The following is a 14,280-nucleotide window of genomic DNA, read 5'->3' on the forward strand; positions in this document are numbered from 1 at the left end:
CCAGGTCCGGCATAAACCACTAAGGGGGTCCCACGACGATCCATACCATAGTCACTGTCCCAGTCAATGAATAGAATGTTCCCCATTGGCTGGGAGAGCAGTGCAGTGACCTGAGCTTACATCAATAGGTCAGCCCAGGTCACTGCAAGGGATGACGGGCGCTGCTGTCAGGAGATTAGATGAGATCATTACCTGCTGTGACGATCTCCAGCTCTCCTAATATCAACACTGTCAGCACTTCTATGCCCACCGCGTTCACAGCGAAGAATCGTGGGAGCCCGTGACATCACCGCTAGTGACAGTCTCGGGCCGCCCGCGAGACGTGACGTAAGAACGCGTCGGGCAATGGAAGGCAGTGACAGCGCTGACGTCAGGAGTGCAGGTAATGATCTCATCTAACCTCCTGACAGCAGCGCTAGTCATCCCCACGGCTGCCCGCACTGCAGTGTGAGAAGCTGCTGATACTGCAGTGCGGGCAGCCGCGGGGCTGGCAGGGAGCGGGACACAGACTGCACGGGCACCCGACGGAGGTCACACGGAAGTGCTTCCGTGCGGCTTCCAGGAATTGAGTGTGATCTGTGTTTACTCTCTGCTCAGCTTCCTCTTCCTGTCATAATGACATCATTTCTCTGCAAAACGCAGGACAGGGATGAACATTATGTCCTGAAACACCTGAAATACTGGGGGAATAACGCAGGAAAACGCAATGAAACGCACAATTTGCTACCTGCGTTTTTTTCTGCGTGATTTCATGATTACATTACAGTCAATGGAGTGAATACCGCAGTTAAGCTGGAGAAAAGAAAGAACGAGCAGTCACTACTTCTTAAAGAAAATCTACTGAAAGAATTTTCTTAAGAAAAAAAATGCAGTGTGCGCACAGCTAATTTTTTTTGCCATAGGTCTTGCTGGGTAATGTGTGCAGAAAGCTTACAAGAATTTCTCAAGCAATTTCTGCAGCAAATATTCAGGTAAAAAACGCAGTGTGTGAACATAGCCTAATTGTTTATAGTGAATGCAGCCGATTTCTACGTATCATTATGGGCTGTAGACATGGCTCACTTGTAATCATAATGGTTTATGGTTTTCTAATGTTTCTGTAAAAAAATATTGTCTGTCCTTGATTTTTTGATAAGCTATCCAGAAAAGATTAAAAAGTCGAGTTGGTGACCCTGGTCTGGTGCAAACTGCGGCATTATAGGAGACCCCAAGCCCGGTAGTACTGATGGAATCCTAGAATACCCAGCACCCCGTCGGTGTCTTCTCACCCGCACGCTCTTGTATACACTGTTCTCCTCGGCCGGCTCCACACGTGCTCGGATGATGCGGGAGTCTCCGGTGGAGTCAGTGATGCTCTCAGAAGACGCACTGGGCTGCACCGCCATATTTAAAGGACTGCCACAAGATGCAGAGCGCCTGTGTGTCCGCACCGTGACTGATGGGGTCAGGAAGCCTTTGTGCGCTGGTTTGGGAGAGCTTTGTGTGTCCAATGCTGGAACTGAAGGGCTCTTCTGTTGCTGTTAGGGAGGATAGATAAAAGGACATTGTATTGCAGAGGCCGTTATGAATGACTAAGTGTAAATCTCCCATCCCACACTGTTATTAATCCCAAAAAGAAATCATGTAAAAGTATCCATACCGCACTCAGGCCTGGTGTCATCAGCCGATCACACGGTGTATCCCAGGACACCAAGTGCATGCCGGGTCCAAAAGGTGCAGCAATGGAGGCCAAAAGGCTGATGGAAGCAGACAGCGTTAGCGTAAAGTGAGGGTTTTGATAACGTGGCACCATTAGTGAGTTTTCTGGATTTCTACTCACTCCGTGCAGTGTGTGATGATCACCGTCGGCTTCACCGTGTTTGCCGGTGGTGTAACAGTTGCATCTTGGTTCGACTCGATCTCACATGACAGTCGGTAACTGCAAAAGGTGACACCAATAAATACACTGTAATAATCAGACATATTTACCACCCGGTGTTTCCCGTAATCAACCATTTGTAGTGTGTAGAGGCGCAATAAACAAAACCCTCATGATACTTTCCCTTTAAATGTAACCTGTCAGGTCCAATATAAACCCAGAACCACGAGCAGTTCTGGGTGCATATTGCTAATCCCTGTCTAACCGTCCCCGTATCTAGTAGCATAGATAGAGATCTTTAGAAAAAGTATTTCCAAAGATCTTTACTGTATGCTAATGAGTGAGGGGACTAGTCCTAAAGGCGTTGCTTTCCTTGCTAGTCGGCCCCATAGCATGTTAGTACACCCCTGTGGGTCCCTGTGGTCTTGCTAACATGCTAATGAACGCGCAGCATCAGAGGATGCTCTCACTCACCTCTCCGCTGCCATCACCGCCCGACACTGGATTTCGGCTCATTGCGCATGACCCCGGAGTTTCAGTCATGCGAACTACGATGTCGGGAGTACGCGTCCTGGTTTCAAACTGAAGTAGTGCGCATAACCGGAAGTCCGGGATCGTGCACAGTGAGCCGAGATCCAGTGTCGTGCGGTGATGAGGTGAGTAATAATATAATAATAAGTTTTATTTCTATAGCGCCAACATAGTCCGCAGCGCTTTACAATTAAGAGAGGACATGTACAGACAATACAAAATAACAAAATTAAGACACCAGGAGGAGTGAGGGCCGTGCTCGTACGCTACAGTCTATGAGGGAATAGGGGAGGCACAAAAGGTGAATGGGGGGGGGGGGGAGAAAAGCTAGTCATATATGGTCCAGCCATCGATTTAATAGGGTATTCAAAAGCAGCTGCATGAACCAGTCGGTGAGAATTTATATAGGTACAGGGGACGAGAACTGGAAGTCAGTTTTTTGAAGGGCAGAATGGGACTAGATTAGATCAGGGCAGTGAGGTGATAGGCTAGTCTAAAGAAATGCGTTTTTAGGGCCCGCTTAAAAAGGTGTGGATGTTGGGAATTAATCGGATTGCTCTTGGTAGTGTGTTCCAGAGCATAGGTGCAGCTCGTGAGAAATCTTGAAGACGGGAGTGGGCGGTTCGAAATGTTGAGGATGTCAGTCTTAAGTCATTAGCAGAGCGGAGGGCACGGGTGGGGTGATAGACAGAGATGAGGGAGGAGATGTACGGTGGTGCGGAACCATGGAGAGCTTTGTGAGAGTGATAGGTTTATATTGGATTCTGTAACGGATAGGCAACCAGTGCAATGACTGGCACAGAGCAGAGGCATCAGTGAAGCGGTTGGAGAGGAAAATGATCCTGGCTGCGGCATTCAGAATGGATTGGAGAGGGGAGAGTTTAGTAACAGGGAGACCAATTAGTAAAGAGTTACAATAATCCAGGCGAGAATGAATGAGCGACAGTAAGAGTTTTTGCAGAGTCAACGGTAAAAAAAAGGTCAAATTCTTGAGATGTTTTTGAGGTGGAAGTGACAAGAACGAGCAAGTGAACGAATGTGGGGAGTGAAGGAAAAGGTGAGTGGGATCATCCTGTGATGCTGCGTATTGATTAGCATGATAGCACATCCACAGAGGCGTACGAACATGCTAATGAGGGCGACTGGCCAGGGAACTAACGCTCATTAGCATACAGTAAAAGATCTTTAGAAAATGTTTCTAAAGATCTCTTTATCTATGCTAGTGTATACAGGGACGGTTAGGCAGAGATTAGCAATATGCACCCAGAACTGCTCGTGGTTCTGGGTGCATAATAGACCTGACAGGTTCCCTTTAAGAACATCCAGACTTCTAATCGGGCTGTTAGGCCATGTAATACTATATCAGTCTCGAGGATCCCTTCTCATAGTCACCTCTCATCCTCACTGATCAGACGCAGTTTCCGGAACCAGCCCGTAAAGTGCGGATCTGAAGTTAAGCGATAGCCCAGGCAGACGGTCTGCAGAATACGGATCTGAGAAAGTGACTCAAACTCCTGAATGTCGGGGGGGGGGGGGGGGGGAAGGAAAGAAGAAACAAGTCATTATTTGCAAATCACACATCACTGGAGATCGCAGGGTGCAGAGGAGATTACATCTTATAAAATGAGCACAAAGTGCAGCAATATGGAAATCTAATCATCCATTACAGACAGTGCTTCTGCTCTTTACAATCTGACCTCTTTTTTTTATGCAAATCCGTCAGCAATCTAGAGAGCAGCAGTCCGTCCTCTGCACCAGCACATTAATATACCGGTAATCATCTGCAGGAAAGTGATGCAGCCATATCAACTTTAGCACCAAAATTAGCACATTTCAGCCAAGCTGGAACCCCCCATAGCACACACTGTCTGTTTAGCTGGAGGCTCCCTTTAATAGTGCTACATATATAAAAGTCTATGCACTTACCTTCCGGCGCTTCTCAAAGTTCAGGTATCCATTCTGCAATCAAAAGAGATAGAAAATTCATGAAGCGTCATCCCATTCGGGTGTCAACCATGATCCCCGCAAGGTCCAAGGACGCTCAAACAATGACCATGATGCCTGATCATATAATATGAGAAATGTGGCCGTTCTTTCAGGAAGACTCACCTCTAGCTGGTCCCGGATGGCGGAGTCCAGCATGACAAGGTCAGTGAGGAAGACTCCGAGGTACGGGATGACCCCCTGTGATGGAGGAAAACGGTAAAAGGAGTTACCAGTGATGGAGAAGCTCACCATCATCCTAACCCCACATCATGGCGTCTGCAGTGGGAACGAAGGGAATTTTGTTACTTACCGTAAATTCCTTTTCTTCTAGCTCTTATTGGGAGACCCAGACAATTGGGTGTATAGCTACTGCCTCCGGAGGCCACACAAAGTATTACACTAAAAAGTGTAAGGCCCCTCCCCTTCTGGCTATACACCCCCCGTGGAATCACGGGTTCTCCAGTTTTAGTGCCAAAGCAAGAAGGAGGAAAGCCAATAACTGGTTTAAACAAATTAACTCCGAATAACATCGGAGAACTGACAAACCGTTCAACATGAACAACATGTGTACCCGCAAACAAAACCAAAAATCCCGAAGGACAACAGGGCGGGTGCTGGGTCTCCCAATAAGAGCTAGAAGAAAAGGAATTTACGGTAAGTAACAAAATTCCCTTCTTCTTCAGCGCTCTATTGGGAGACCCAGACAATTGGGACGTTCAAAAGCTGTCCCTGGGTGGGTAAAGAAATACCTCTTGTCAGAGCTGCAAGACAGCGCCCCCCTACTGGGAAGCCACCGCCGCCTGCAGGACTCTTCTACCTAGGCTGGCATCCGCCGAAGCATAGGTATGCACCTGATAATGTTTGGTGAAAGTGTGCAGACTGGACCAGGTAGCTGCCTGGCACACCTGTTGAGCCGTAGCCTGGTGGCGTAATGCCCAGGACGCACCCACGGCTCTGGTTGAATGGGCCTTCAGCCCTGATGGAACCGGAAGTCCAGCCGAACGGTAGGCTTCCAGAATTGGTTCTTTGATCCATCGAGCCAGGGTGGCTTTAGAAGCCTGCAATCCCTTGCGCGGACCAGCGACAAGGACAAAAAGTGCCTCGGAGCGGCGCAAGGGCGCCGTGCGGGAGATGTAGATTCTGATTGCTCTGACCAGATCTAACAAATGCAAATCCTTTTCATACCGGTAAACCGGATGAGGACAGAAAGAAGGTAAGCAAATGTCCTGATTTAGATGGAAATCAGAAACTACTTTAGGAAGAAATTCTGGAGTGGGGCGCAAAACCACCTTGTCCTGGTGGACCACCAGGAAAGGAGCCTTGGATGACAGTGCTGCCAGCTCAGACACTCTCCGAAGAGACGTGATCGCCACTAGAAACACCACTTTCTGTGACAGGCGAGAAAAGGAAACCTCTTTCAAAGGCTCGAAAGGCGGCTTCTGTAGAGCAACTAGTACCCTATTCAGATCCCATGGATCTAACGGCCGCCTGTACGGGGGTACAATATGACAAACCCCCTGTAGAAACGTGCGCACCTTAGACAGACGTGCCAGATGCTTCTGAAAAAACACTGATAGTGCCGAGACTTGCCCTTTAAGTGAGCCAAGCGACAAGCCTTTTTCTAACCCCGATTGTAGGAAGGAAAGAAGAGTAGGCAATGCAAATGGCCAGGGAGACACTCCCTGAGCAGAGCACCATGATAAGAAAATCTTCCACGTCCTGTGGTAGATCTTGGCAGACGTGGGCTTCCTAGCCTGCCTCATGGTAGCAACAACTCCTTGAGACAATCCTGCACACGCTAGGATCCAGGATTCAATGGCCACACAGTCAGGTTCAGGGCAGCAGAATTCTGATGGAAAAACGGCCCTTGGGACAGTAAGTCTGGCCGGTCTGGAAGTGACCACGGTCGGCCGACCGTGAGATGCCACAGATCCGGGTACCACGATCTCCTCGGCCAGTCTGGGGCGACGAGTATGACGCGGGTGCAATCGGATCTGATCTTGCGCAACACTCTGGGCAAGAGTGCCAGAGGCGGGAATACATATGGGAGTCGGAACTGCGACCAATCTTGGACCAAGGCGTCTGCCGCCAGAGCCCTTTGATCGCGCGACCGCGCCATGAATGCCGGGACCTTGTGGTTGTGCCGAGACGCCATGAGGTCGACGTCCGGCACCCCCCACCGGCGACAGATTTCCTGAAACACGTCCGGGTGAAGGGACCATTCCCCTGCGTCTATCCCTTGGCGACTGAGGAAGTCTGCTTCCCAGTTTTCTACGCCCGGGATGTGTACCGCGGATATGGTGGATGCTGTGTCCTCCACCCACGTCAGAATCCGCCTGACTTCCTGGAAGGCTTGCCGACTGCGCGTCCCTCCTTGGTGGTTGATGTATGCCACCGCTGTGGAGTTGTCCGACTGGATTCGGATCTGCCTTCCTTCCAGCCACTGCTGGAAGGCTAGAAGTGCCAGATACACTGCTCTGATCTCCAGAACATTGATCTGCAGGGTGGACTCTTGCTGAGTCCACGTCCCCTGAGCCCTGTGGTGGAGAAAGACTGCTCCCCACCCTGACAGACTCGCGTCTGTCGTGACCACTGCCCAGGATGGAGGTAGGAAGGATCTTCCCTGTGACAATGAGTTGGGCAGAAGCCACCATTGCAGAGAGTCCTTGGCCGCCTGAGAAAGGAAGACTTCTCTGTCCAGGGATGTCGACTTCCCGTCCCATTGGCGAAGAATGTCCCATTGAAGAGGACGCAGATGAAACTGCGCAAAGGGAACTGCTTCCATGGCTGCCACCATCTTCCCTAGGAAGTGCATGAGGCGCCTCAAGGAGTGCGACTGGCCCTGAAGAAGCGACCGCACCCCTATCTGTAGTGACCTCTGCTTGGTCAGCGGAAGCTTCACTATCGCTGATAGAGTATGGAACTCCATGCCAAGAAACGTTAGAGACTGAGTTGGTGACAGATTTGACTTTGCAAAGTTGATGATCCACCCGAAAGACTGGAGAGTCTCCAGCGTAACATTCAGGCTGAGTTGGCATGCCTCCTGAGAGGGTGCCTTGACAAGTAGATCGTCCAGATAAGAGATCACGGAGTGTCCCTGGGAGTGCAAGACTGCTACCACTGCCGCCATGACTTTGGTGAAAACCCGTGGGGCTGTCGCCAGACCGAATGGCAGAGCTACGAACTGAAGATGTTCGTCTCCTATTACCAAACGTAGAAAACGTTGGTGCTCTGTAGCAATTGGTACGTGGAGATACGCATCCTTGATGTCTATTGATGCCAGAAAATCTCCTTGAGACATTGACGCAATGACAGACCGGAGGGATTCCATCCGGAACCTCCTGGCGTTCACATGCTTGTTGAGCCTTTTTAGGTCCAGAACAGGACGGAAGGAGCCGTCCTTTTTTGGAACCACAAAGAGATTGGAGTAAAACCCTCGCCCTCGTTCCTGAGGGGGGACAGGGATTACCACTCCTTCTGCTCTTAGTGAGCTCACCGCCTGCAGAAGGGCATCCGCTCGGTCGGGATGTGGGGAGGTTCTGAAGAACCGAGGTGGAGGACGGGAACTGAACTCGATTCTGTACCCGCGCGACAAAATGTCTGTCACCCACCGGTCTTTGACCAGTGACAGCCAAATGCCGCAAAAACGGGAAAGCCTGCCACCGACCGAGGATGCGGAGGGAGGCGGCTGAAAGTCATGAGGAAGCCGCTTTGGAAACGGTTCCTCCGTTTGCTTTCTTGGGTCGTGAGTGAGCCCGCCATGAATCAGAGCTCCTTTGTTCTTTCTGCGTCCCTTTGAATGAGGAAAATTGGGCCTTGCCTGAGCCTCGAAAGGGCCGAGACCTCGGCTGCCACTTTTTCTGCTGAGGTTTGTTTGATCTGGGCTGGGGTAAGGACGAGTCTTTACCCTTGGACTGTTTGATGATTTCAGCGAGCTGCTCGCCAAACAGTCTATCTCCAGATAATGGCAAGTTGGTTAAACATTTTTTGGAACTAGCGTCTGCTTTCCAGTCCTTTAACCACAATGCTCTGCGCAACACTACGGAGTTGGCGGACGCCAACGACGTACGGCTCGTAGATTCCAGAACCGCGTTGATAGCGTAGGTCGCAAACGCAGACATTTGTGAGGTTAGGGTCGACACCTTTGGCACTGCTGGCTGCATGACAGCCTCTACCTGTGCCAACCCAGCTGAAATAGCTTGGAGTGCCCACACGGCCGCGAATGCAGGGGCAAACGACGCGCCGATAGTTTCATAGATAGACTTCAACCAAAGGTCCATCTGTCTGTCGTTGGCGTCTTTAAGTGAAGCGCCATCCTCTACCGCGACTATAGATTTTGCCGCAAGCTTGGCAATAGGGGGATCCACTTTTGGACACTGGGTCCAGCGTTTGATCACGTCAGGGGAAAACGGATAACGTGTATCCCTAGCGCGTCTGGCAAAACGCTTGTATGGCTGAGCGTGGTGTTTCTGGATAGATTCTCTGAAGTCAGAGTGGTCTAAAAAGGCACTCAATTTACGCTTGGGATACAAGAAATGGAATTTCTCCTGCTGTGCAGCAGCTTCCTCTGCTGAGGGAGCTGGGGGAGAAATATCCAACGCACTATTGATGGCCGAAATAAGGTCATTGACCATAGCGTCACCATCAGGGGTATCCAAATTGAGAGTGGTCTCATGGTCCGAAACCTGACCACTTTCTTCAGTCTCATCATAGAGAGACTCATCCCTGTGAGACCCTGAACAATGTGATGATGTGGAGGGTCTGTCTAAGCGAGCTTGCTTGGGCTGGCTGGGGCCGTCATCTGAGTCAGAGCCATCAGCCTGTGATACATGAGAGCCCCTTGAAGTACAGACTCGCTCCAATTGAGGGGGACCAGGGGGCAAGGACACAGCCGTGTCCGGAGCCTGAGTAATTGGCCTGGTTTGCAAGGCCTCAAGGATTTTTGTCATAGTGACAGCCATCTGACCAGCCAAAACTGCAAAATCTGTCCCTGTTACTGGGGCAGGACTTACAGGCGTCTCTGCCTGGGTTACTACTGCCACCTCCGGCTGACGAAGCGTTACAGGCACGGAACATTGCACACAATGGTGGTCAGTGGAGCCTGCCGGTAGATCAGTCCCACAAACAGTACAGACAGTGTACACAGCCCGCGCCTTGGGACCCTTGCGTTTTGTGGAGGACATGTTGCTGTCTCCTCAGCGCAATATGGGGTCTATAGCCAAGAAGCGCCCTACAGTGCAAATATATATACAATATCTATATGGCACCAGAAGAAAGTACACAAATAGAATCACTGTGGCACAAGAGGGGCTTTCAGCCTGCTTACCGCCCGCCTCAGAGCGGGTGTGTGGCCGCCAGACGCCCTGTCTGAGTCTCCCAGAGCCTGCCTGCCTGTCCCCAGCCGGACCGCATGAATAATGGCTGCCGGCGTCCTGTGAGGAAGAGGGGCGGCTCTGGGCGTTCCTAAACGAAGAGCGGGAAAGCGTGCTCTCACTGTGCCTCGTGAGGGGGCTGGAGCATGTAAATCAAGCTCCAGCCCCCGGCGCTGGCCATTGCACAGCGTCTCTCCTCCGCCCTGATTGACAGGGCGGAGGCGGGAACGAAGCGGCGCTAGGCCGCAAAAGCCGGGAAGTAAAGTTAGGAGCGCCGCCGCCGTAAAAGCGCGGTCGGCGCTCTGTCCCCGGCGCCCTGCATGTCGCAGTTGCGCCCCGCCGCAGGAGCGGTCGGCGCTAGTTCCCAAACACATAACCCGTCACCCAGCCATAACTAAGGTGACACAACCCCATTGCTTATGTCCCCGGCGCACTATAACGCCCAGCAAGTCTGGAGCGTTCTGTGCCTGCCGGGGACACCGAGTACCTGACAGATGCAGGGCCATGTCCCTGACTGTACCAATGCTCGACATCCATCAGGTTCGTTCTGGGTCTGTGGATGGAGCCCGGCCTCAGGGCTTTGTGGCCGGAAGGATCCCACTTCCACAGAGCCCTCCAGGGGGATGTGGAAGGAAAAACAGCATGTGGGGCTCCAGCCTCTGTACCAGCAATAGGTACCTCAACCTTTCAAGCACCATCTGGTGAGAAGGGAGCATGCTGGGGGCGCTATATGTGCCCACTTTTCTTCCATCCGAGTAGTTAGCAGCTACTGCTGACTACACACCGTGGAGCTATGCGTGGATGTATGACCTCCTTCACACACAAAGCTAAAACTGGAGAACCCGTGATTCCACGGGGGGTGTATAGCCAGAAGGGGAGGGGCCTTACACTTTTTAGTGTAATACTTTGTGTGGCCTCCGGAGGCAGTAGCTATACACCCAATTGTCTGGGTCTCCCAATAGAGCGCTGAAGAAATTCAGGATTGGTAGACAGCCATTATATTTGCAGTATTGTATAGAGCCTAAAAATACTGTGTGTGTGGGGGGGGGGGGGGGGGGGATTGCTGTAAATTTAATTATTTGTTAACGACAATCACTATTGCTGGTTGTAGTTGTAAGATAGTAAACCGACATATACAGCGAGATATTACAACAATACACAAGCTTCCTCTTCCCCTTTCAGAAGTCTGAGAAAAAAGGGGAAGAATCTTGTAAAAATATTTCTAGAAATATCACACCATGTACCGACCGGGGTCGGTGCAGCGTTCCAGCTCTACAGTACAGAAGCGACACGTCTCTTACCGTGGCTCGTGGGTCTCTGGAGCGGGGGGAGTGTTTTTTGGGGGTTACATCAGAAGTGTCCTGAGACTAAACAAAAGATAATGTTATATGATGAGTTATTACAACAGTAGAGGACACAAGGACAGAAGGTGACCGCTCACCTGGAAAAGCAGCTCCCTCATCCGGGCATAATTGTCCTTCTCAGAAAACACCTCGCTCATCTCCTGGTAACTGCGCTGGATTTCCCTGAGTGACATCAGACCATGAGATAGATATATATATTATATATATATATATATATATATATATATATATATATATATATATATATATATATGTATGTATATATGTATGTATGTGTGTATGTGTATGTGTGTGTGTGTGTGTGTGTGTGTGTGTGTGTGTGTGTGTGTGTGTGTATGTATGTATGTATGTATGTATGTATGTATGTATGTATGTATGTATGTATGTATGTGTATATATATATATATATATATATATATATATATATATATATATATATATATATATATATATATATATATATACATATACACACACACACACACACACACACACACACACACACACACACACACACACACACACACACACATTGTTCACCCGCTAAGTATTGAACACGTCACCAATTTTCGAAGTAAATATATTTCTAAAAAGGTGCTATTGACATTAATTTTTCACCAGATGTCGGTAACAACCCATCCAATCCATACAGGCAAAAAAAAAATCCAACCATAAATTTTGTGATGTGTAATAAGAAATGACAGAGAAAAAAAAAAAAAAAATTATTGAAAATTTGAAGAAAGAGGTTCATAAAGCCATGTAAAATCATGACACCAGCTGAAAATATCAGTAATTAGCAATCCTGCCACTTAGTGAAAAATAATCAGCTGGTGCCACACAAGAAACATCTCATGATGGGTAACACCAGTGAGCTGTCTCAAGATCTTTGCAACCTTATTGCAAAACATACTGGCTTTGGTTACAGAAAAATTTCTAAACTACTGAAGGTCCAGTGAGCTCTGTTGGAGCCATAATCTGGAAGGGGGAAGAACATAATTTCAACATAAACTAGCCACGACCAGGTGCTCCCCTCAAAATTTCACACAGAGGACTGAAAATAAATTAGAAGAAGGAGTTGTCCAAGAGCCAAGGATACCTCTGGAGAGCTACAGAAAGTCCTGGAATCAGGAGCTACCATTGTTTCAAAGAAAATAAGTAATTCACTCCCTCTACATGGCCTGTATGCACGCTCCTGTAAGCACACTCTCCTCGCAAGATTAAAAAACAAAAAGAAGGGTCAAGAGCATTTAAAGTTTGTTCACCATTTAGACAAGTCTGAAATATTGGAAATTATAGTCCTGTCAGATAAGGGCAAAATTGAACTCTGTGGATGTCATAATACACACCACGTTTGGAAGCCAAAAATCACCCTCAAAAACATCAACAACAGTGAAGTGTGGAGGTAGGAAGATCATGGTGTGGGGCTGTTTTTCAGCATACGACACTGGCAATATTCATATCATTGAAAAGAAGGATGAGTGAACTAATGTACCAAGACATTCTTGCTAAAAATCTGTGGCCATCTACCAGAATAATTAAGATGAAACGAGGGAGAACATTTCAGCAAGACAATGATCCCAAACACACAAGCAAGGATACTCTAAGGCTATGTGCGCACTAGGCGTTTTTGCCGCGTTTTAGCGGCGTTTTTTACCGCGTTTTTGTGCTGAAAACGCAGTGACATTGCTTCCCCAGCAATGTCAATGGGTTTTCAGAAGTGCTGTCCTCACACAGCGTTTTTTTTTTAGCTGCATTTTTGTGGTGACCACAAAAACGCAGCATGTCAATTATTTCTGCGTTTTCCACTGCGTTTTTCACTCATTGAATTCAATGAGATGTTAAAAACGCAATGAATAACGCATATAGCCGCGTTTCTATGACTAAAAACGCAGCTATAAACGCAAGGGGTGGGCACTACAGTGACGTGTACAGGAAGAGGATTCCTTCTGTTGGTAAACACAGAAGCATGAATCCTCCCGATACCGTCACCGCTGCGTCCACCTCCCGTCCGGTGCCATGTCAGCTCCGTGCGGCGCCGTGTCTGGGCGGGAGGTGGAGGCAGCGGCGAAAACCAAAGTGAACAGTAGAAAAAAAAGAAGGGAATTTTGTTTACTTACCGTAAATTCCTTTTCTTCTAGCTCCAATTGGGAGACCCAGACAGTGTGTGACAGTGGGTGTATAGCTACTGCCTCTGGAGGCCGCACAAAGAACTACACTTAAAAGTGTAAGGCCCCTCCCCTTCTGGCTATACACCCTCCCGTAGGAGTACGGATTCCTCAGTTTTAGTACCAAAGCAAGAAGGAGGAAAGCCAATAACAGTTTCAAAAACAAATTCAATCCGATAACAAGATCGGAGAACTTAAGAAACAACATGAACAACATGTGCACCCGAAAAACGAAACCCTAAGAACAAATAGGGCGGGTGCTGGGTCTCCCAATTGGAGCTAGAAGAAAAGGAATTTACGGTAAGTAAACAAAATTCCCTTCTTCTTTTTCGCTCCTAATTGGGAGACCCAGACAGTGGGACGTCCAAAAGCAGTCCCTGGGTGGGTAAAAAGATACCACATGAACGGGCTGTCAGACAGCCCTTTCCTACAGGTGGGCCACCGCCGCCTGAAGGACCTGTCTACCTAGGCTGGCATCTGCCGAAGCGTAGGTATGCACTTGATAGTGTTTGGTAAACGTGTGCAGACTCGACCAGGTAGCCGCCTGGCACACTTGCTGAGCCGTAGCCTGATGCCGCAATGCCCAGGACGCACCCACGGCTCTGGTAGAATGGGCCTTCAGTCCAGATGGAATCGGAAGCCCAGCAGAACGGTATGTGTGAAGAATTGGTTCCTTGATCCACCGCGCCAGGGTGGATTTGGAAGCTTGCGATCCCTTATGCTGACCAGCGACTAGGACAAAGAGCGCATCAGAACGGCGTAGAGACGCCGTGCGAGAAATGTAAATCCTGAGTGCTCTCACCAGGTCCAACAGATGTAAACCCTTTTCAAATTGGTGAACTGGATGCGGACACAAAGATGGCAAAGTGATATCCTGATTGAGATGAAAGGAAGAAACCACCTTGGGAGAAAACTCTGGAATTGGACGCAGTACTACCTTGTCTTGGTGAAACACCAGGAAGGGAGATTTGCAAGATAACGCCGCTAGCTCGGACACTCTTCGA

General features: G+C 49.1%; 1 protein-coding gene across 5 annotated transcripts in view; it reads right to left on the reverse strand.

Annotated features, from left to right (window-relative positions):
- Positions 1 to 14,280, reverse strand: part of RGL2 (ral guanine nucleotide dissociation stimulator like 2) — a 187,615-nt gene that overhangs the window by 3,034 nt on the left and 170,301 nt on the right. For all 5 annotated transcript variants that reach the window (XM_075323212.1, XM_075323207.1, XM_075323208.1 and 2 more), the window contains 8 exons: positions 11,189 to 11,273; positions 11,049 to 11,114; positions 4,499 to 4,573; positions 4,316 to 4,348; positions 3,782 to 3,903; positions 1,820 to 1,918; positions 1,640 to 1,736; positions 1,269 to 1,517 (listed from right to left, as the gene is read on the reverse strand). In XM_075323212.1, coding sequence (XP_075179327.1) covers positions 1,269 to 1,517; positions 1,640 to 1,736; positions 1,820 to 1,918; positions 3,782 to 3,903; positions 4,316 to 4,348; positions 4,499 to 4,573; positions 11,049 to 11,114; positions 11,189 to 11,273 — 826 coding nt within the window. The remainder of the gene's footprint in view (positions 1 to 1,268; positions 1,518 to 1,639; positions 1,737 to 1,819; positions 1,919 to 3,781; positions 3,904 to 4,315; positions 4,349 to 4,498; positions 4,574 to 11,048; positions 11,115 to 11,188; positions 11,274 to 14,280) is intronic.

Source organism: Anomaloglossus baeobatrachus, chromosome 9, assembly GCF_048569485.1.
Source record: "Anomaloglossus baeobatrachus isolate aAnoBae1 chromosome 9, aAnoBae1.hap1, whole genome shotgun sequence".
Lineage (NCBI taxonomy): Eukaryota > Metazoa > Chordata > Amphibia > Anura > Aromobatidae > Anomaloglossus > Anomaloglossus baeobatrachus.